At 41.9% G+C, this 22746-nt stretch overlaps 1 protein-coding gene across 1 annotated transcript in view; it reads left to right on the top strand.

Moving 5' to 3' along the window:
• The window catches only part of oca2 (oculocutaneous albinism II), a 42623-nt gene extending 20209 nt beyond the window's left edge, over positions 1-22414 (top strand). The window contains exons 16-25 of the mRNA XM_030083342.1: positions 3883-4015; positions 6040-6187; positions 6484-6541; positions 6736-6844; positions 10347-10474; positions 11050-11109; positions 11876-11980; positions 13432-13525; positions 14257-14350; positions 21537-22414. Coding sequence (XP_029939202.1) covers positions 3883-4015; positions 6040-6187; positions 6484-6541; positions 6736-6844; positions 10347-10474; positions 11050-11109; positions 11876-11980; positions 13432-13525; positions 14257-14350; positions 21537-21624 — 1017 coding nt within the window. The 3' untranslated portion in view covers positions 21625-22414. The remainder of the gene's footprint in view (positions 1-3882; positions 4016-6039; positions 6188-6483; positions 6542-6735; positions 6845-10346; positions 10475-11049; positions 11110-11875; positions 11981-13431; positions 13526-14256; positions 14351-21536) is intronic.
• The last annotated feature ends 332 nt before the right edge of the window (positions 22415-22746 follow it).

Below are 22746 nucleotides of genomic sequence, written 5' to 3'. Positions count from 1 at the left end.
TTAATTCCTGAATGCAACGGTGTTATTGCTACTCTGTCCATAAATCTTCTCAGCTGTAGTTTTGAGGATGTTGCATGAAGGGGAAAATGTAAAATACAAGACATGAAGACATGTTTGCAACACTGGATTTGGCATTTTGTGGAAAAATCCCTCAGATTTATGCCATTCCTTAAGGTTACAGTAAAACCAGCCATCATCTGGTTGCCTGTCAGCAGTGCTGGTGATCTGTCTTCGGTGACGTTGTGACTATGCATTAATACAAAACACACATCTCTGTGCTTACACTTTTTCATCTAAACGCATCGATTTGTTGTGTTGTGTTCGGTCTGTCAGAGTGGAGCTATTAACAGTGAGACAGATGCATTTTATTCCCTCTCACTGAAAGAGCTGGTAACGTGGGGGGTGGACACTCATCTTCCTCACACACCGTGCACAATGCAGTGATAACCTTTTTAGATATATCTCATTGACAGTTTGACACAGGTCCCATCCCTGCTTCACATCCTGCTGACCTGTGTTGCATAATATATTTGATAGTCGAATTAAAGGTAAAAGAAAACGATTCCCCTGCATCGCGTGTGTGATCGCTTGATGATTTCGGACACCGACATGAAGACGAGCTGCTTTCCTTACGTTCATACCGTTTCATCGGCGAAACGGCAGCAGCAGCATTTTTCCTGACTTAATCGGAGCAGTCTGTGGCTGTCTGAAAAGGGCAATGACTTGTAGGCTCTTCTCCTAACCTTCACTCTTTGTATACTCGGAGGGCCATAATGCTACATCGCTAGAAGACATGACATTTTCCCAACTGCTTGATGTGGCATCTGTTCAGCGCGAGTGACATTTTAGCCTTTGCGGGTACAGCAGCATGCGGTCTCCTCTGGTGTACAGTAGCCGCCGCCGCACCGGGCTGCCGCGGCCCCGCCGTCCAGTTGGTCCTGGCTCTGTTTCCCCAGGTGACAGAGCCACGGGGGACACGGCCGCGGCGCTGCTCGTCCTCCTGCGTCTGGCCTCTGATAAGCACGGCTTTTGCGCTACATGCACGGCGTGCCTGCCCGTTTTCTTGTTTGCTCGCTTTGCTTGGCGTCGTTTTCGGGGAAGAAATTCACGGGAAGGATAGCGCATCTGCAGAGTGTGTGTGCTCGAGTGGTGCTGGCCATTGTCACTGTGCCCTTGTCTCTCGTTTGTTGGGAAAGAAACGAGCGCGGTGCTTGCAAAAAAATGTCACCCTCCTTTTTGGTCTGTTTTACTGAAAAACAGCCGCTGCCAAACGACTCCCTTCTAAACAGAACTGTTGACGTTGGCACCGGAGAGTGGAAACATCAGGGTCACAGATTACTGACGCAAACAAGGATATATTTACAGCTGCAAACACACGCCTGCTCTAAATTTCACTCCCTGGTATCCAGCATCTCGAAAAAGAAATGTGCTGAAAATAGCATTTGGTAATAATTACTGAGACACATCTCACTTAAAACACTGCTAATACTGTTACAGTTACTGAAATATCACAGAGCTCTGTGCATCGCAATTCTACTCCTGATGTTTCTTTCTGTCTTGCACCATGTGACGGCGCTCAGTGTTAGTGCTAGCCAAACTGCTGTCACCGAATTCCTGTTTACTGGAGAAAGACTGCCTCACAAAGATAATGCAGTCCTCCTGACTGCAACACTAGAGCTGTCCGAGTGTAACGTTAACACTAGCCTGTATCTACATGACCTTTTTTCTGTAAAATAAAGTCATGTTATCAAATTATCTTTATGAGCGCGGTCTGCACATTGACAGAGTCCTTTTTAGAATAACTATGACTATTTAGTTGTTGCTTTTTTTTTTTTTAGCTTTTAATTTTTGTTTCATCCAAGAAGCATGAATGAAACAGACATTGAATAGGTTAAAATCACGTGTGTGTGTGTGTGTGTGTGTGTGTGTGTGACCATTTGACTCCCAACCAATTGGTCGATGAATCAGTTTTTCTATTGACCCACACAGTGCCGTCAGCTCAGCTAATGAATTGCAGCCACAACAATATCACTTTGTGCATTTTATTAACACATTCATGCTGAGAGACACAAGAAAAAGTAACACGAGTTACTTTTGTAAAGTAATGACTTTCTGTTCGTACTCCACTGCAGTGACTAGTAATAATCTCAAAGAAATATCGTGGTCACAATTTAATTTAATTTTATTTTGTTAGGCAGCAGGGAAAAGTAAAGGAATCTTGAATCACCCATCGCATTATAATTGCAAAGTTTATTGTAAAGATGTCGTCATGCAAGAACATTCTGGACACCATCACTCTTCATTTCCCACCATCAACAGAAACAAAACACTCTTCCTCTGGTTGTGATGATGCTCTGCTGAACATTTGGATCCTCAGTTTGCATTGTTAGTGTATCTGATGGGGAAAGCCAGGAAAATAAGAAGAAAACATTATTATCAGATGAAATAGCGACTTTATTCAGCCTGTTTTACTGTCTCAACATGCAACATACCAACACATACGCCCATATGATGAATGCTCATTTAACCTCGAGATAACTGATGTTCTCATTGTGAATGCTAACCACTGCACCAAAGGGCCGTGGTCTCTGGCTGCACTTCTATGAGTGTCTGCTAAAGTTTTTCTCTGGCAGAGCTTCATCCCGTCATCACAGCCTGTGTCTGAATCACTCTTTCACTCTGTTCATTCTTCTGCCGTCTCTTCCCTTTAGGTAAATACTGCTCTGGACAGTCCACATCAATCAGCAGAAACTTTAATTCATCACATCAAGCCTTAATATTTTATTGCTCCATGTTGGAGTTCCTGTGGGTGATTTTATCAGTCAGTCTGTCTGTCTTTATTTACAAAGCGCCCTTTTCTCTTTTTCTGTGGGTCACTGTTAAAAAACTGAAACTGAAGGGCTGATAAACAGGTGGCGTGAAGACCACTGAGAGATTTATGGACCGATAAAAGAATCCAGAGACACTGAGACGGGTGCAGTGTGTGCTCTCTTTCTGGTGCGTCCTCTGGTCCCTTTCAGCAGAGCTACTGATCGATGCATTTTATCTGCTCAGCCTTCAGTGTCAGAGTTTCCAGCGCTTTGTGCTTGTATTGGATCAGACCTCAGAAGCTTGCTTTTGTCCTCCTCCTCTTCGTCAATTCAGTGAATCAACTTTTGTTTTTGCCTGGTTCCCTTCACAACTGAAAACACCGGCTGTTTTAGATATGCTCAGAGTTAAACCCAGTTTGACTGTTTTCTCGCTGTCAGCTCGTCATCTTCGAGAACCGACTGTCCAACTTCTGGCTGATACGTCCCGATACTCCAGAGGTGCCACAGTAGCAAGATAATCAATGCGATCAATGCAATTCACTTCACCTGTCAGTGGTTTTAATGATGTGGCTGAAAGGTTGATGCGCTCTGTGTCAAAGTGAAATTTGATGAATTAGAAGAAAAAAGAAAGCTCTTAAAAGATGCCCCTTTCAAAGCTGCTTGGTGCGTAATAATGTAATTCTTTTTTTCCTCCAGACAGCCTTTAAACGTCAGCGTTTATTCGGCACAGTGTTCAGTACGAGACCTCTATCATCTGCAAAATGTACAGAAATGTAATTGCTTAAATTACTGTACTCCAGTCCTTTACAGTTGCGAGGTTAAATGCACCTGCTTCTGGCTTCATTGCCGTCTCATCTGAGCGGCAGGGTGGCTTCGTTCTCGCCGGATTAGACGCTCAGAGGAGCACGTCGCCGCCTCACTTTGTGTCGCCGCTATGGAGATCCTCTCCAGCGCGTGCAGCTGTCTCCCTTTGTTCTCGCCGTGAATGGCGGCCAGGCCCAGTGTGTCACATCTGAAGAGAAATAGGAGCACTGTGTGTATGTCTAACAGATTCTCATTATGTCTCTTACAGGGGATTGATTTTGCCAGTTTCACAGGCTACATGTTTCTGGGAATATGCCTCGTCCTCTTCACCTCGTTCCCCTTCCTTCGGATGCTTTACTGGAACAAAAAACTTTACAACAAAGAGTCCATAGAAATAGTTGGTGAGTGTCTCAGTTATTCATGTGTTGTCTGATAATACTGTGATGTACATTTAAAAGCAAGGAATTTGTCCCATATGATAATAATAAAAACAATAACAATACACAGTTGCAGTTACAGAGCTTCCAAACAGAGGTTAGAAATGCTTCTGGGATAAAGAGATCCCAAAATTAACTGAAATATACGATTTTTCCCGTGAACAAAATATCTGGATATTAAACAGCAGTTAAAACTTAAAGAGGCCGAGTGTCAGACAGCATCCATACATGCTGGTGTCAAAGTGCACATATATACAGACAGACAGATTGCATTAATTTGACCTGCAGGTTCGTCCTCCTGCGTACAAAGAGCAGCGACTGCAGGATTTTTACAAGCCATTTATTTGATGTTGTCACCTTTCTTAATAGGCACTGTTTAGATATTCCTGAGTATGCCAGCCAGTGACGGGCTCCGGTTCTCTGTGATCCTAACTCTCATACAGCAGCTACAGAAGATGGATGGATGACGAGATTAATGTTAGTAATTTGATGATTTTCATCCAGGTGTAATAAATTAGGTAACCCTTAAAGCCTCATTTTCTTTTTTGTCTTCATGAGGAAGTTTTTCTTTGTGTTACACAATCGTGAGTGTTTTTGTGCACTTCTCCTCCTCAATCAAGAGATTTACTTCTTCAGATTATTTATCAGTGCTTTATTTTCTGTCAAAATCTTAGCTCTCACATCTTTAAAATATGTCTTCTGCCTCCCTAATTCCAATTTACACTTTATATTACCGGAAATGAGAGGGTTAAAAGGGTTTTTCAAGGTTTTTTATTATTTGTTCGATGATAATATGCATCACAGCGCTGACATTGTTAACTGTGGAGGGAGTGTTTTTGCCTTCTTTGCCCTCGCTAGCCTTCCGTGAGGGTCTCCTGAGTCTCCACATGGATCAGCTGAGAAAAAAAAAAAAAAACCTCAGCCTGATTTTCAGCAGCTCACACTAGTTGGCAGTGAAAAAGAGATACATTCATTCATTCATTCATTCATTCATAGAGCAGCACAGGACTCCTTTCTTTTCTAACTCTTAACCTAATCCGACATGCTGCAGTCTTTAAAAAGAAAAGTGATTATAATGCAGTAGAAAGTGAATTTGTTACTGAGATCTCAGAGCCGTTCCTGAAGATTCAGCACTTGGTCCACATGTAGAGGAAGATGGTTTAATCGGGATAAACACCTCAGGGTGTGTTTGATTTTGGGGATTGACGGCATCGCTCGTCCTGGGCTTTGCGCTGTGCCACTGTACGTCTCCGTACAGCCGGGGGCTCAGATAACGAGGCTAACTAACAGAACGGGGGATATTTTGGAGAAACTGTGAACGATTTGGCTGGAACCAGTCACATCCTTTTTTGTGGTCAGCTAAACTAAAACAGTGTCCCCCCTCAGAGAGGACACCCAGCAGGGGATCATTAAGACGAAAACCATCCAGCTCTCCTCTGGGCGCCACGCCGCTTCCGTTTATGGAGGGAGGAAGGTGGCCTGTCGGGAGCTACGCCGTGGTGACCGATCAATGCAGGCCTGATAGCGTATCTGTAAATCCCACCCAGTGGGGCTGCACCGGCCAACCCGAACTGCTGTGTGAAGCATGCGGCCGAATCAGCTCCAGACGTCCGTCGCCGTCATCAGTCATGTCGATTTGCTTGCAGGAATGCCTTTTTTACCCCACTGCTAGTTAGATCCTATTAAGGTCACCAAGCAACCTTCCTGAAGAAGGATGGCACCTACTGGTGTCGACGCAAGGGTCCAGCTCCCTCAGGCTGCATTTCTCTATACCTCAGCTGTCAATGTGTCGATCATATGGCCGCAGTGGTCCTTCTATAGGTGCTCCTGCAGCATTTAAACCCCCAACAGCAGCTGTGGCTGCTGCTGGTTGAGATACTCCCAAACAAGTCCATCCCACGATGCTGAGCTCCATCACTGCAGGTTGCGTGATGAATTTACGCTCAAACGGGTGGTTACTGTCATTTTGTTTTCCCTCTTTCTTCCAGAGCTAAAGCACGAGATCTTGGTCTGGAGGCAAACGGCTCAACGCATCAACCCAGCAAGTCGAGAAGAGACGGCCGTCAAATGCCTGCTGATGCAAAAAGTCCTCAACCTGGAAAGTCTGCTCCGCAAGATGATGAAAACCTTCCAGAGGTTAATAAAAGACCGCAAAAACCATCGTCTCGAAGAATGCCGTATGAGCTGAGACATGAGCATTATATTTATATTTCAGCGCTGCTATTTGTGGCCAGATGATTGTTTTTCAATAGAGTGGATGTGTTAAACGCACGGCCAAAGCCTCTGCTACATGACACTGACTCAACTTTAAATGTTCAGTGAAAGGACCTGCTGTCCTGAGAATGTGTTATTTTTTCGAAGCTAATATGTTGTTTATTGGCCCACAAAGACACGACGCTCACATGAGATTTATTTGCTGCTGTGTGCCACAGACAAATATCCCAGGAAGACAAGAACTGGGAGCAAAATATTCAAGAATTGCAAAAGAAGGTAAGCTTTCCTTACGTCACCCCAGACTCTTTTTCCACCTGATTCCACTGTGCTGCGCTGGCGTTATCTCAGTGATGAGGCTGGCCAGGTTTTTTAAACTTTACTTAAAACAAATGCTGTCAGTCGTGTGATGAAATCTCTTTGCCATCCATTCACAAAATTTCTTTGATTTTGTTTTTTTCCCCCCCCCACAGCACAGAATATCGGACAAGGTGCTGTTGGTGAAGTGTGTGTCCGTACTGGGCATCGTGATCTTCATGTTCTTCCTCAACTCCTTCGTTCCCAGCATTCATCTTGAACTCGGTGAGTGAATCATCTTCTTCCTTGCAGTTTTTTGAAAGACTCCAAGGTTTTTGGCCTGTAATTATGAAACATGGCTTCCTCTGCCTTTGCTCCATGAATGAGAGCCAATAAAAGAGCGACCAGCAGATGCAGATAATAAATTACATACATGGAGAGTTGACAAGCTGCATTTACACCCAGTTCCATTACATCTAATTTTGTTCTGTGGTTTCTCAGGAAAGGGAGGCTCGCTCTTTGTTGCAGTCAAAAGGGGTGTCATGCAGCACTGCCATGAGGATTTACTCCTTTTAATGCAACGAAGGTTTATTTACTGTTTTTCTCGTTATTGTTTTCTGCCACACCTCTCAGTTGAGGGTTTTCAATCCAGATTCACCCTGATATCTCCCCACTTGGCTCGACTCTCAGGAGGAGCCCAGTGAACTCTGAAGTCCAGCACATGGCTGTAGCAGAAGATGTTGCTGGCTGAGCTTCTAACAGCTGAGCCATTATTGCGTATGCTACAGTACCTAAATGTCCCATACAAGGCCATATCAATGGCTCATGTATTTTTTGTGAACTTTTACATTGAAGTGATATATAGGAGTGTATGCTAAGAGTCCAAGTTCTGAAACCCCACATTTTGAAAAACTGCAGCACATGAAAACATGGCATACATTCATATTTTTTTTGCATGTTTATTTTTCATGCATTTTATAAAAAAAAAGAAAAAAAGAAATCAATTAATACAAATGGACAGAGTATTTCAAAAAAACACAAGAAGTTGGCGCCATGTCCACAACACATATGAACACGAGTGGATGTAAACTGTCATAAACACTGTTGTTCCCGTTTCAGGATGCGGTTTGGGTTGAGGGTCCTGTTTCTGTCTCACTCTTCTGTCTGAGATGTTTCTCGTATGTTCTCAGCAAGTGACCTTCAGCTCATCTCATTAAGGCTAACACTGTCCCTTCATGGAGATGGCTGCCCACTGCTGAGGCCACTCACTCACCAAACATGCTCAGTTAATTACAGAAGCTGCTCAGGTTACCTCTCGGTGACATTTATTAAATGGGAATGACCCCACAGCGGAGTGTTTTCTGTCTCTGCGGAGAGACAGACGCTTGTCCCAACACAAGTCTCATTAATGCATGCAGGTCAGAGTCGGGGTTGACGTCTGCAGCAGGCCTGTTCATTCACACGCGTTTTAAACACTGAGTCTCATTAAAATTTCATCAAATTCACACGGCGCAGTTTATCTCCGGCCTGTTTGTTTGATCCCCGAGTTTGTCCGTGTTATTGTTAGTTACTGCTGTGATCACTGGACAAAACGTCTGAGTTTGAGTAAATTCTAACATTTAAATAGCTTTTAATTAAACTAAATATAATAGCTCCTTTTCCTGATGTCATAGTTAATCTGCAAACAGCTACTTATTTGTTGATTTTCTTCTTTTTTATTCCAGTTTTACCCTGTTCAGCTCTTTAGTGAACTTTAAAGATCACTCCTGACACGGCTGCTCTGAAACGCTGCTTTTTTATTTTGCATATGATGGAAGAGTCTGTCATAAACAATGCGAAGAATCTCACCTCATATCAGACACATCCCTCGCTACTTTCTGTGAAAAGTAAATAGAGAAATTAAACAGAATGAGTCAGAAAAAAGATCCAACGTGAGCAAAAGCTATTCCACAGATGTCTGTCTTTTTTCACCAAAGTATTGAGAAGATGAAAAATGCATTTTTTTCCTCTTCAGGTTGAGCCACGGATAAGCGGTAGAAAATGGATGGATGGATGGATGGAGGTTGAGCCAATCTAAATAGTTTTATATTCACTGTCGGGTCAGAATTCCCTTAAATCTCTGGTGACACATGTTAACTGGAGGTGTTACAGACATGAAACCCAACCATGAGGAGAGCAGAAACATGCTATCCTTCACCGCTGCAACTTTTTCAGAACTTCCACAAGAAAAATGCATCAGAAAGCTATGATATAATTAAAAATCGTATTTCCTTTTTCTGTCCAATATCGTGTCAGTGGACTTATAGTAGCTCCTGTTGGTATTCTACCATAGAAATGCCACTTCTTATTGAGTTCATTTCAAACAGCCAGTGTCCTGTTTTTATCTTTGGAGGATATATATATAATAATACTGCAGAAAATCCTCTGTGGCATTCTCTCACAGATAAAAAAAAACCCTGATATATATTGTTTCCAGGTGACATATACGCAATGCAACGTCAGGTTCCAACACACAGCATCAGAAGTTTCTCAGTGGAGGTGAATTTTACCTCTTCACCCCAAAAAAGAGAAATCCATGAAAATAAAACTTGTTGAAATCAGGAAAACATTGTTGGATTAGACTTGACAGAACTGATAAGTTTAAGGATGAAAAAAAAAAAAAAAGTATAAACTTAAGTGTAAACATTTGCCGGCTGCACACCAATTATGCAATATTTCGCATTAAACTAATCTGGCGGAATTGTGTTATTACTGTGCTATTTTTGCCTTCGGATCTCACTATTTGCAGAGAGAATGAGTACATATATTGATGACTGGTAAAATCTATGTCCACCAAGTTTATATTAAATGTCTCTTTTCTAATTTTCTGTCTCAAAATTCTTTACTTTTTGTTTTTTTTTAAGCATTATTCAGTTTAAAAATTAAGTTATTAATAAATTTCCACCACCCTAAATAGGTGAAGCGGTAACCAAAGGTGGATGAATAAATTGATTATCAATAAAGCAGTTTAACAGTTTAGCAGGTTTTGAGCTTGTAAGCACTGAATAATCACAGTCAACCTGTTTTCCAGCCTTGATGCTTTCATCAGTATCTGTGTTGCGAATCTTTTCCCCGTCACTCTGCTTTGTCCTTACTGTGTTCTTCCTCCTCCACTAATTGCCTGCAGTTGTGAAATGATTTCCCCCAAAGGCCCCGGCCAAGGCAATTACTGGTGCTCACCTGTTTAATCAAATTTTCTCCAAGTGGATGCACACTCTTCCCTCTTTCAAAAACACTCGCTAATCGCAAATATCAGTCGGCCAGTGCCAGCCATTGTCCTCCAGACGAGAATGTGTTGAAATGGTATTTTCTGCGATAATGAATGCCTCATCAGACCCACCAAGACAGACTAAAACCAGCTGGATTTATTGTTTCCAGCAAGTTCCGCTTCATACTGTGAACGGTTTATCAGATTACAGTCACAGCGAGTATTAGAAATTCATAAGAATGGATTTTCTGCCTTGCGTTGACTCTGCCTTCGTTACTGTGTCGATCATCGAAACCAGATTGATCATTTTCAGAGTCTGTTTTGGGATAATTTTTTCAAAGCCATAAACAAATAAATAAAAACTGATTGATCACAATCACAGTTCTGTTTAATGCGCTTTCCGTCAGTCTTTACACGCACAAGATGAAGGTTGATTCTAAGTGGAGTCTGCATGTTTTCCCAGTGTTGTTTTTGCATGCTTGTGTTTTATCCGAGCATTAAAGATAAATGTATTACAGTGTTTCTTTCTCTTTCTCCCAGGGTGGATTGCTATCCTCGGTGCTCTGTGGCTTCTGGTTTTGGCTGACATCCAGGATTTTGAGATCATCCTGCACAGAGTGGAATGGGCCACGCTGCTGTTCTTCGCCGGCCTCTTCGTTCTGATGGAGGTATTTCAGAGAAACTCTGATTTTCTCATATTTTTCAAGGGATCTGTGGACTGAAAAACAATAAGTCCAATAATAAAACATCAAGCTGTGTTTCTATTTAAATCACAGTCTAGGTTTGTGTTAAATGTAGTTAGTTTGAACTGGGCTCTTCTGTTACTAGCATCTTGAGCCGCTAAAGGAAAAAGGAGATCAACTGGTGCTTGGATCCCCTGAAAATCAGTGTGTCTGTGAGCTGACAATGTGAGAAGTAATTACCTGTGCCTTTGCACATGAGCCTCCCATTGAAAGAGAGAAAAGAGAAGTGTAATGTCAGCACAATGAAGGCTTTGCTGTTTCCCTGCTCTGAGTCTGAGTTTCACCAGAGAGTCAGAAAGTCCCCGCAAGCTAATCCACTGGCATGTCAACACTTTTTTAATTAATTTACACGATAACAAGAATGGATTTGTCCCAGTTTTTAATAGCCTATAAATAAAAAACAAACCAATGTCTTGTATTTTCGAAGTTGTATCCTCCAAGGAGTAATTCATCTCAGATTTTTTTACTCCATTATTATTTTTTTTCCCATTATTTTTCAGGCTTTAGCCCAGCTGCAGCTTATCGACTACATTGGAGAACAGACAGCCGAGCTCATAAAAGTAAGTTTTTGCTTTGATTTTCACCTCCGCACTTGTCTGTCTGCTCTTCTTGGGGCTGGGATAATTGATAATTGGGAACAGGTGACACGATGCCTCGTTCCATGCATATTGATCCCTTTGCTGAGCGCAGGCCTGAATTCAATTATTCTGTTTACATCTGACTGCCGCCAGCGGCTGAAGGGGTCTGAGGTAATTCTCACCCCGTATTCTTGCCTCTGTGCATCATGCCGGCGAAGCATCTCTGAGCAGAGAATTGCACCAGTAATAGGTACGTCAGCTCGGGTTTCGACAGCGGCCCCATAAGTCGAATAATCACACATGACAGGTGGTGTGCTATTCATAGCCTGTGACCTGCTCTGTGCTGCCCGCCAACTGCCCCCCTGCTGGGCAGCGCTGCACGGCCTCTCCCTCCTCGTACAGCTGCCGGAGCACAGGTGATGCAGAGAGATATTGTTTCCTTTCACATGCCCACGCTTCCCCGAGACAACAAGAAGTGGGTTCAGGCGTGATTGTGCTTGCCGTCGCATGTGGAGAATTGGCCTTCGCCGCGTGTGCGGGACAGACCGCCATAGATAAAAACTCAGACACCGCATGCGGACTGCCTCGTCCGCTCAGTCTGCAGTCCCGGAGGACAGGTTCAGTGTCAAACACTGAACATAATTGGTACGTTTGATTCAAATCAGTGACAGGCCAAGGGAGGCCGGGCCCGTGTCAGTGCCAGTGGAAGCAGCATTTATCTGTCGCTCCCCATTATCTCCCCTCTCAGGCAGTGCCAGAAGACCAGCGCCTGGCCATAGCCATCATCCTGGTGATGTGGGTCTCCGCTCTGGCGTCTTCGCTCATTGACAACATCCCCTTCACTGCCACCATGGTGAGACGTGTCAGCATAAAGCCGATGGTTACAACAATTCAAAAATAACTTTTCTCCAAAGAAAATAATAAAATGTGGGGCTGTACAAAAACGCTAGCCCGAATATAAGATATCAACACTAATCATCTGTCCTTACAGCCATTTTGTATGATAAGAGATCTTGAAATAACATTTTTAAACCTAGAAATAAGCCTATCTATTTTAAATTTATCTTAAATCAAGTGGATGAGACATTTTGACTGAACTTGGTAAGACAATGAGTTTTTGCAGTGGTTTCACAGCAGGAATGGACCTCAAAACTGTAATAAAGCGCGTCAGCATTTTCACTTTTTGAGATTAACATAAGCTAAATTCATAAAAAAAGCAAACAAAAATGATTTTGATCAGCAGGCATGTATTCAACGTTTTTAATACCTTGACATAAAGTAAAAGTAAAACACCGATTTGGCACTGAAATCAGTGCCGCTGTGCTCCACTAAAATGAAGCTATTCCTCTTGAGCCTGGCGTTACTGAGGTTGCTAGAATTTAACCATCATCTTGCCCTCAATGCCGTCACCACAGTGTCCACACAAAACCTGAAAACGTTCTTCTCTTTGATGGTTTCTCCACATTGTCAGGGCCGTGCGAACGCCGCCGCACCTGGAAAGACGAGGACTTCAAAGCGTGCCATTTTTCAATTGGCTGCACAGCTGATAAGCAGCCGCGTGCTGATTGTCACAATTGACAGGCGCTGAGAGGAGATTTGTTTTTCCCTCATTCAGAGCGCGGTGTTTGTGTTCTGACATTTTCTGAATGAATCAATCCATTTGGAAGTGTTTCTTTTTTTGGTGAAATGGCTCAGCATCCATGCTTGCTGTCTTTGTGGGTCACAGCTATGTGGCGGTATCAAAGTTATGAGGCACCCATTATGCTGTTTGTTTTTTTCAGGCTTATATTATTACAGTGACAGAAACTGATATTAGATGTGGCCAAGATGCAAAATAATGATGATAATACTAAAGTTGTTGGCGCTTTTGTTGAACGATCATAATTTACCGTGGACATAGCAGCAACCATCAGCGTGCGACAGGAGTGACAAGCAGTGATAGACTTCAACCTCATCCACATTCTCCCAAATTCTCTTATTAGTTCGCCAAAGTCCTACAAAATATCAGCTAAACCAGTTACAGATGATTGGGAAAGCATGAACATATTGACTGTTTTGACAGGGATACAATCAAGGCCTTGTGTCCTGTATGCTGATTGCACAGCAGTCACTTTGAAGAAAAGCTTTTGTCTGGTATCTAGAGAGAAATCATGAGACAAATAATGAGGATCTACTGTAAATGTTGGGATGTGGTTGAAACACAATACAAAATCTGCAGACCAGCTGTTTGAGACAACTACTGCCTTCCTTCTACTTGAAATGGCTTCTAACTGTGTTTGTCAACCTCCTCTCTGGCCTTCGTAGATCCCAGTTCTCATCAACCTGAGTCAGGACGCTGATGTGAACCTGCCAGTGAAACCTCTCATCTTTGCTCTGGCCATGGGAGCCTGTCTCGGCGGTAAGCCTCGGTCACTCACCCGCAGACCAACGTAAATATAATAGATAAGACTGTTTGGTTCCTGGGGACAACACGCCACACCAGGGACCTCATGGCAAGCCCCCCATTTGAAAGGCGTGGGTCGTTATTGATGGGCTCAGCCAGACAGAGACAACATATGCTTCAGGTGACAGCCCGCTCTGTACAGCTGTGCCTCCCCCCGGGGAGGGCAGGGTGTGCTTTTTGTCCAACGCAGCCTTGAGGCCCTCAGAGCGTACCCTATTTAGGCTCTGCTGCGCCCCGGCAGCCGGCCTTTCGGCAGAATACGACTCTGTTTGGACGGGAAGGACACAAATGGAGAGAGAGTGAGAGAGCTGTCATAGTGTTTCAGTTTAATCAATTGCACTGTGACAGGCCTTCATCGATCTGCCGTATGATGTTGCCGCCGCCCAGCTCCATCCCCACACTGACACCTTTTGAGATGTGAGCAGCATTGAATGGCAGGAGGGATACGCGCACCGACTGTCAAACTGCTGCTCACAGTAGATTAAAAACAGTGAAACTTTATATTGAATTAGAAGAGAGGACACTAAAAGAATACCAAAAATGATTCTCCATGCTTTTCTTGCCAAAGCAGTGTAGAATTGCTCAAGATTTTAAGTCATATATAACTGTGCTCATGATCTAAGCCATGAATATTTAACTCAAAATACACAAAAACTAACTACTTCCCAACTCCCCTGTCTGTGTAGGAAATGGCACACTAATAGGAGCGTCCGCCAATGTGGTTTGTGCTGGAATCGCCGAGCAACATGGATACGGATTTTCCTTCATGGAGTTCTTCAAGTAAGTCTTCCTTTTGAACATGCAGACGTTACGGCCCCTGCACAAGTGCACAAGGTTTTGAAAAATGTTCTCAGTCTTTGCATTTCTGGGTTAATATCAGCAATTTTCATAACTGGAGAAGCTGCTTGAGAGGCTGTTTTGCCCGAAGAGGTACAACCACATTAATGTCTATCATATGCTGACATAAAGAACATCAGCAGAGTCCTCACTTCTGAAAAACTAGAGCACAAAGTCTTTCTAAATGAAACCAACACTCTTCTCTTTAAGAACCACTATATGAAACTTAAAGTATAAATCCTTTATGCCTGCTCTTTCCAAGTCTCTTCAGAGCAGAGTCAGAACCTAGTCTAACCTTCATGTCTCTTTAAAGTGTAGGAGGATGCCACACTCTCCGAGTATCCAGTGAAATCTCAAGCACACTCGGGGAGAATGTGCAAACCCTGCACAGACTTTTAGTTTTTCTTTCAGTAGGGCAGCAGTGCAAACTACTCAGCTGCCATGCTGCCCCAATTTCTCCCTATTTTATGTCAATTATATTGATGACCGCCACAGGTAGTGTGCAGGTTTCAAGCTGCTTTTCCGTGTGTGAGATTAATTCATCTCCTTAAATCTCTGACGTTTTAAAAACAGGCTGAGTTTGGAAAAAAATAAAAATGAACGAATTAATTGTACCTCACTATAGCATGAGTTGTTTTTTTAAATGACATGTTGAGTTGATGTATTTGCTAAGCTTTAGTATGATGCTCTGAATCACCAAATATTAATTTTTTTATGTTTTTTCTAGCAACATGACAATAATCTGCTGTAACTGTTTCAAACTACTTCCTGGAAAAAAAAATCATGCCGAACATTGAACTTAAAAAAAAAAGAAAACTTTGACAGCAACTGTCCTAACAAACTTTCTTTTCAGTCACGCACAAATATTTGTGAAGTTTCACACATCATTTGTTTTAGATTGCACTATTATTACAGTAATTAAAGAGCAAATTTTACTTGAGCAGAACAACATATTTTGGCCATTTATCTATAATATATAGGATTTTCATCAGAACTCCTTGGAAATCTGATCACAAAAAAAATAAATAAATAAATAAATAAATAAATAAATAAATAAAAGAAAAACTTGAGTGAATAGAGAAAAATGTGATCAGATCCCGTGCAGAACTGAAGGTCGGTTGCCTCCCAGATTAGCAGCTGCTCCCAGTCAGTCGTGCTCTTCGAGGCGACCGAAGCAGTCAGTGATGTTGAACGAAGTGAAAATGTAAGTCCCATTACGCTCGATATGCAATCACTTGAAAATAATGGAGCACTTGATTGATGCAGCGACGAACCGTAATGCATGTAATGATGAAAAGAGACATGGAGACACTGAAGTTTTCTCCAGATGTTGGTAACAACCCACACCTGCAAAGACATCTAAACATAGATGTTCATAAATCAAGATATGAAAATTTCCTGTCAGCAGCACCTTTAGAAATATACCCACTGAGAAAAATGCTGATGTGTTCAATACTCATGTTACCTGCTGTATCTTTAGGGCTTTTTCCTCTCAAGGGATTTGAACCAGAAACCTGAAAATGAAGCAACTGGGGCTGCTTTCTCTAAAGGGGCATCAAAAATCAGAAAAAACCTTTCTTTAGAAAGGCCTCTGTCACAGCCGCCGATTTAAAGGCGAGTTCTCTACACTTTGATGGCTCATCGTCGGCGTGCAATTATGATTTAGTGTGAGCTGAACAGCCTTTGGATGAATTGCTGTATTCATCACGTCTAGACCACAGACTTGATGTTGCATCGATTTCAAGACATGATTCCTCACATCATTTTCCTTTAGGGAGGATTAATGCTGTAACAATTTGTTTTATAATGGATTTGAATGCTGCTTTACAGTATTGTGGCGTCAGGCTTGTGTTTGAAAGATAACTGCTGGGGAGAGAATAACGTCATGTAGAAAAGCAGGAGTTTTCAAAGCGTTTCACATGCATGATGTGACAGCAATCTCTATTGTGTGATTCCACCTTGAACAGATTGAATTTACCACTGAGTCTTCAAAAGCACAAAGTCATGAATGTAATATCATGGAGTTGGAGCTTGTTTGAGGACATTATCAAATATATGGAATCCTCACAGCAACTAATAAAAGAAGGAAATGCAATGTAGGAGGTGATTTGTCACAAAGTCAAAGCGTTGATAGAAGAACGTTGACAGAAGAGCGACAGGAGAGATTCAGGAAAAAATCCCACTTTGGAAATACCTCTGACGACAGTGACGGTAGCATTCCTGCTGAAGGCTGAAAACATTTCCACCTCCCTTTCAATAGAGTTAAAAACAAAAGAAATCACTGAAACTAATATTTCCAGAAGTTGTGAATAAAATTGCACTTTGAAATAAATGTAGGAACAAAAACAAATCTAACTATTTATACCTATATTTAATGGGGTTTATTTTCTAAATATTACATATCCATGAAGGAAAACTTACTTCATAAACTCTAATGTGTAATTTGGCTTTATTAAGTCCTAACACTGACATTACAAGACAGGACGTAACTTTTACAGGGTATCTTTAAGGGAAAATAAATCCTAACTACCCATTCAGCCAGAGCTTCTTTCCCACTCAGTGCTGATGCGCCTGTAAGACCACAGCATAATTGGAGGATTCTCGGGAAGTGTCTCACAGGTAGCCATAAAAATGTTAACAAATTTGTTTTTGTGTTAAAAATGGGGCTTGGGGATGTCCATCTGCATGAGTTCTGGCTGAATTGGAGGGAAACAGTTGGTGTCTGTCAGCTCCTCTTCACTCCCACTGTATGTGTGTGTACAGTTTGTGGACAGAGGCTTCGCTCTGGGCTGCAGCTCTGCCTGTAATTGGCTGAGTGTGGCAGGGGTCACAGCTGTGCAGACAGACAGGTACGGCGGAGAGGAGTCTGACGGGGACTCCGGGCAGCTGGGACTGACGAGCGCCGTATCAGGCGGTTGAATTTCGGGGCCCACAGGGACAGGAATGCCTTTTGATAGGCCATCACAAAGGAAAATGAGTGGCCCTGAATAGCTCAGCAGTTAGCTGGTGCGGTCCCTGTTGCTTTCCTTCATGGCTCCAGACCGTCGTCATCCTCCCCTCCTCAAACCATTAACCCAGAGAGCGTGGCAAAACAACACTCTATACGTACAACATATAGTCCACCTTGGCGGTGTATGTGCCCCTGCAAGTGCTTTCATTGGATTGCAACGTGGAAAACAGCTGGAGCTGCAGTTTTCTACACTGGCAGGTATTTTCTCTGTGACATCTGATCAGAAGTGGGAGAAATTGTGTGAGGACAATAATATATTTCATCATGTAGCACCTCTCAGGACAGCTTTCTGTGGCAGGGGAGAATACGCCGCATTACACCATACTCTGACTCATCCCCACATTCAAGGTTACGACTTAACCTGAACACCAAGGGAGAAGCAGCATAACACATGAAAACCCTATTATGGTTATATGGTAGCAGGGATTCAGTGTTGACACATGAAAATGACTCTGTAACAAACAGATAAACAAGAACTCAAGAGTTTTTACATGAAGAAAACTCATCAGTGACCAGACTGTACATGTGTGTGTATCAAATTTCTAACTTTGTCTACAGATGTCTTTCTTCTTAGCTCGTCGTTAACACTCCAATAAACTGACCAATTAATAAATTTGAAAGCCAAAGTCAGAATGTCATGTGAAGGCCCATGAGAATACTGATATGCAATAAAGCCACAGTTGAGTGTCTGTTTCTCAAACAGCAGCTGCAGCGTCAGAAACATTGACAAGTTCAAGTAGGTGTTTTCACAGTTATATTATTTGGTGGAAATCCAATTGGTAAAATCCACAGATTTCAAGATATGGAAACATGTGGTGATAAAAATGTTAATTTATTCCTATTTTTTCCCCAAAAAATCTTTTGTAACTCACTTTTTCCACATATTAAAATTGCAGACACTATAAACTAAGTAAAGCACCATGCTAATAGGTGCTATACCTGCATAAAACTAAGGATGGTCATTTTTAGCAGGATGGGATTTTGTGTCAGCCTGTCTCAGACTCGTGTTCTGCCTGTAACACCGACTGTATAAGTACAAGCAGACAGTGAACACTAAGAGCTACTTCAAATAGAAAGGACCATTGTTCAGTTTCTTCATGCTCTGTGATCACGGCTTTGCCGCACCAATTGAGTGAATTAATATTTCTGTTCATCATCTGCATTTGCAAAGGAGACCTGTGTTGGAAACAGAGCCCTCTGCTCACTGGAGCAGGTGTGCCTTCATTAGCATGAAATCCAACGTGGACCATAATCAGTGAGCAAATTACATATATTTTTGGAGGTATTGTTCTCCGTGCTGCCTGATGGTGAATTTTCTAGGTCACGGTGGTTGTTGAACACAACAGGTCAGGTATTGTCACAGAGAGCAGTTTTGTTCTCATCGTTGATGCACAGTGTCCACGGTCGGAGTCGAGCCTCCCCCGGGTTCATCTGAACACAGTCTTTCAGATTGCATCAGGACCTTCAAAGAGTTCCCATCATACACAATTAAGTCAGTGTGTGTGAGATCACAAGGTGTGATGAGGAGTTTTTAGACAAGGTGAACCTGGTTCCTTCTCTCCTGTATTGTGGCGGCTTTTTCCACCTGCCCTCTGTCCTTGCACGGGGAAATGAATGTTGCTCAGCAGACAGCCGTTCACTCGAGTAAAGGTGACCCCTGCTTGTCTGACTACGGTGTCATTTCAGATTCTTCTTTCCATTCATCTGTAGCAGAAGTCCACTACTCAAAAATAACACCACAGTGGTAACTGAGCTACGTAAACTGGATTATTAGGCTGTGTTTATTGTTACTGACAAAAAAAAAAAGCTTTTCCCAGATGTCTTGTACAGGACCAACTGGTCATGACTCACTGCACCAGTGGGAAGCAAGTTTAGAAAAGTTCCTGAACTGACTCAGAACAAGTATCCTTTTGACGCCATGCTATTAATTTGATTTAAAATACAGTTTCTAGAGCAAGTGATCAAGCCACAGATCATCTTTGGTCCTTTTTATGTATAAAGTTGAACTGCTCGTGTATGCAAATGTTCAGCATTAGTCTGTTGTAAATCCAAGACTTTCACTAAAATGAAAAATGACCCTGTGAACACATAAACATGTCACTCTCCAGTCTGATAATGTTTCATATTTGCATCAGTAACTTAGTTTCATCCAGACCAGCAGATATGTCCCAGTGATTACACTTGGGTCGAGATGTGCATCGTCTGCATAGAAGTGAAGAAAACCCTTAAAAAAAAAAAAAAAATCACAGTAAATGGACAGAAGAGAAATGGGTTCTGATCTGTCTTAATCAAGCTTAACAAAATGCTGGTTCCATCCTAATACTGAGTAAAGTTTTCGTTATATAAATGAATATATTTTGGAGCAGAGACGTTAGTTACACACTAAGTTACACAGTAACCTAATATTGTTAATAATTCCACGTGTGTTGGACTGAATGTATAATGTTTACATTATAAGATCACTAGAGACTAGTTTTATATTAACTCAACTGACTACTTGATATTTTTACATGCATATGAAATAAAAAAAAAGGCATGCATTCATCAGTTCGTATGAAGAAAAGTTCGAGTGCTTCTGAGACACGATAAGTAGAGCTTCAAACCCTCTGTAGATTTGAACGTTTACATCTTTGTTTTTCTTCTTTTTGTTTGGAGTAAACACCAAAGTTAGAAAGTTTGTTGCTATTCACTGGCTAAACACACAGTCTTTTTTTTACTGTTATCATCTGTCAGCTGTCATCTGTCACTTCTATCATTTTAGCATGGGAAAAAAACTTCACTGCACCGTTCGTCAGTAAGCAACAGCTGTTCTAAATGACAATGTGGTGGCATGGCGTTTTTAATATTTTAGCAGGACCGCTGCACTTTTAATAATTTCTCTCGCTGCATTGACACAGATCGATTGCTGGCATGCGTCACACTCCCCTTCCTCTTTCTGTCCTCCAAAACTGATCCGTGTCACAGACTGGAGGCAAACAGATCTTTGGCCCTTGGTGCAGCCATGTGTCCATATAGGACATGGTAGACATCCAAAAGACGAGCCATCTGCAGCTTTAGAGTCAACTGAGGACAGTTTTCTATTTTTTATATATATATATTTGGCACTAATCCAAGCATGACAACCTGCTACTTATATTGAAGCAACCCACTGCTGTTGCATAACAAAGATAAACTAAATGCTAGTCATTACACTGAGATGAGAGATGGCCTTTAAAAATGCTATTAAAAAAATGCAATATCACCATTTTGAAGCATCTCTGAGGACCTGGCCTTTTTTTTTTTTTTCCTTTTTTTTGCATGCTGTTGCAGACTTTCCACTTCATGTACATTAATTTTGCAAATGATCTGTAGCATTTCGCTGAAGTCAGAAAGACAGGAGACAAGCCTTTACCTGCAGACGGGTGCATACTTGATCAGGATGCTGAACTGCAGACCTGCCCTCCCTGTGCTGAAAGAAAACCAACATTTTTTTTTTTGTCTCATTTCAGAGCAGTAATTCTGTTTCCCACACATGAAGAATTTGACTGCCTCTCTCTACCAAAGGTCAAAAGACAAAGAAATTGGTTCAATAAAGAGAAGCAATTTGGAAGTAAACCAAGATAGATGTAGGAAGGAGTTGATATCATGTGACCTTGTGAAAGGCTGTTTGTCTTCATCAAACATTTAATCACAAACATGTTGTGCCGAGGACGTTGCTTCATTTGTCTCATGCAGAGAAATGTGTCAGTAATTACTTTTTTTACACACTGCCGTTCAGTTTCTTTTTGGAGACCTAAAAATGCTTGAGGTACAGCAGTTAAAATGGGCGATAAAAACTCTTTATATCCTTTTTTAATTGGTTTTGCTGATGACACCATATGTTTTGTTGCATGTTTCGTCTCCCAACACTGGGTGCATTTTCAGGAGAGGTGTCCGTGTGCAGCATCTCAAACAATATATCTCAGTTGTGAACAAATTTTTCAGCAGATATGAAGAGATAATTTTAGGAAGAAGATGGGGTAGACCGAAGCATCAGGGGCAGGTTTTTTTTTTTCTTTCTCCAGAGCTCTACTTTAATGGTGACATATTTTTTTCAAGAAACTCATATGTTTAATGGACTTTTTATCTTGTTGCTCACAGGCTGGGATTCCCTATGATGATAATGACATGCATGATCGGGATGTGCTACCTGCTGGCCACACACATCGGACTTGGATGGAACATGTAACCCACACCTGCTGTACACTACCAAAGAGACTGTGTGTGTGTGCGTGCATGTGTGTGTGTATGAGCATGTGTGTTTGTGTGTGTGTGTGTCAAAGTCATCCAGGAGTTCAAGCTCAGCGTGACGTGAAGTGTGACCTCAGAAAACAGGCACTACATGAAGTAGCCATATTTTTTGCAAGACTTGGAAATGTGTGTTTTTGAGGAAAGCGCAGACCATCAGGGACCACATTTATTGGCGCTTTGACCAAAATGGTTAATCCAGCAAATATTTCTTCACTGAGAATTATATATATGTCTCCACTCCATAATGTGTGCGGTGCTACTGCCTCAGTGAACACAATAACTGGTGGGATTTCAGCTACTGTTCATTCTTTTGGGTTTCCATGCGCTCTGTTTACAGAAAATTGTTTCCCTGAGCATGTTTATGACACTTTTAGATGCACTTAGAAGACCAATCAATACTTGTTAAAGATTGACATTTCACCCACGGTTTACCAAACTTATGTTGGTATTATATAGAAACCACGAGACCCAGTGAAAGGGATTTTATAACAGTTTATTTCTAATATTTCTTTATTGTACTCCCAAACCAGTGATCAGTGAATCTGCTGTTGCTGAAGAACAGATTATAGAAAATAAAAACACCTGCTGTAAAAGTGCTATCTACTGTACGATGTACATGGCCATCTCATGTAAAGTCACAGATCTACTTCAGATAATCGTGTGTGCTGTAAGGATAGCAGTCATGGAAAAGGATGGACGTCTTCTCACTGTGTCCGGAGAAACTGTTCCCCTGTATTTATTGTTCAGCCCAACAACCTGAACATCATTCTGCTCAAAACTGAACCTTTTCAGTGCCTCCAGACAACGATCAACATGAACAATAAAGCTTGTCATGTTTCTGGATTGTGTTTGTATCACTTTGATTTTTTCTTTTTAATGTGTGGTGTCAGTAATAACAGTGTTGGAGAAGTTGCTGTAAAGTAATGCTTCACCACAGTCAGTAGTTTTCATTACAAACGAAGTGGAATCACTATCCATATGCTAAAAGTGAAAGGTAAGTGGTTATACTTTTGATTGTCTCTCAGGGTGTGTTAATGTTGTTTAAAGTGGTTAATTCACT

This window comes from Salarias fasciatus, chromosome 23, assembly GCF_902148845.1.
Source record: "Salarias fasciatus chromosome 23, fSalaFa1.1, whole genome shotgun sequence".
Taxonomy (NCBI): domain Eukaryota; kingdom Metazoa; phylum Chordata; class Actinopteri; order Blenniiformes; family Blenniidae; genus Salarias; species Salarias fasciatus.
Note: the sequence above shows the minus strand (reverse complement) of the source record. Positions and strands in the feature narration are given on the sequence as shown.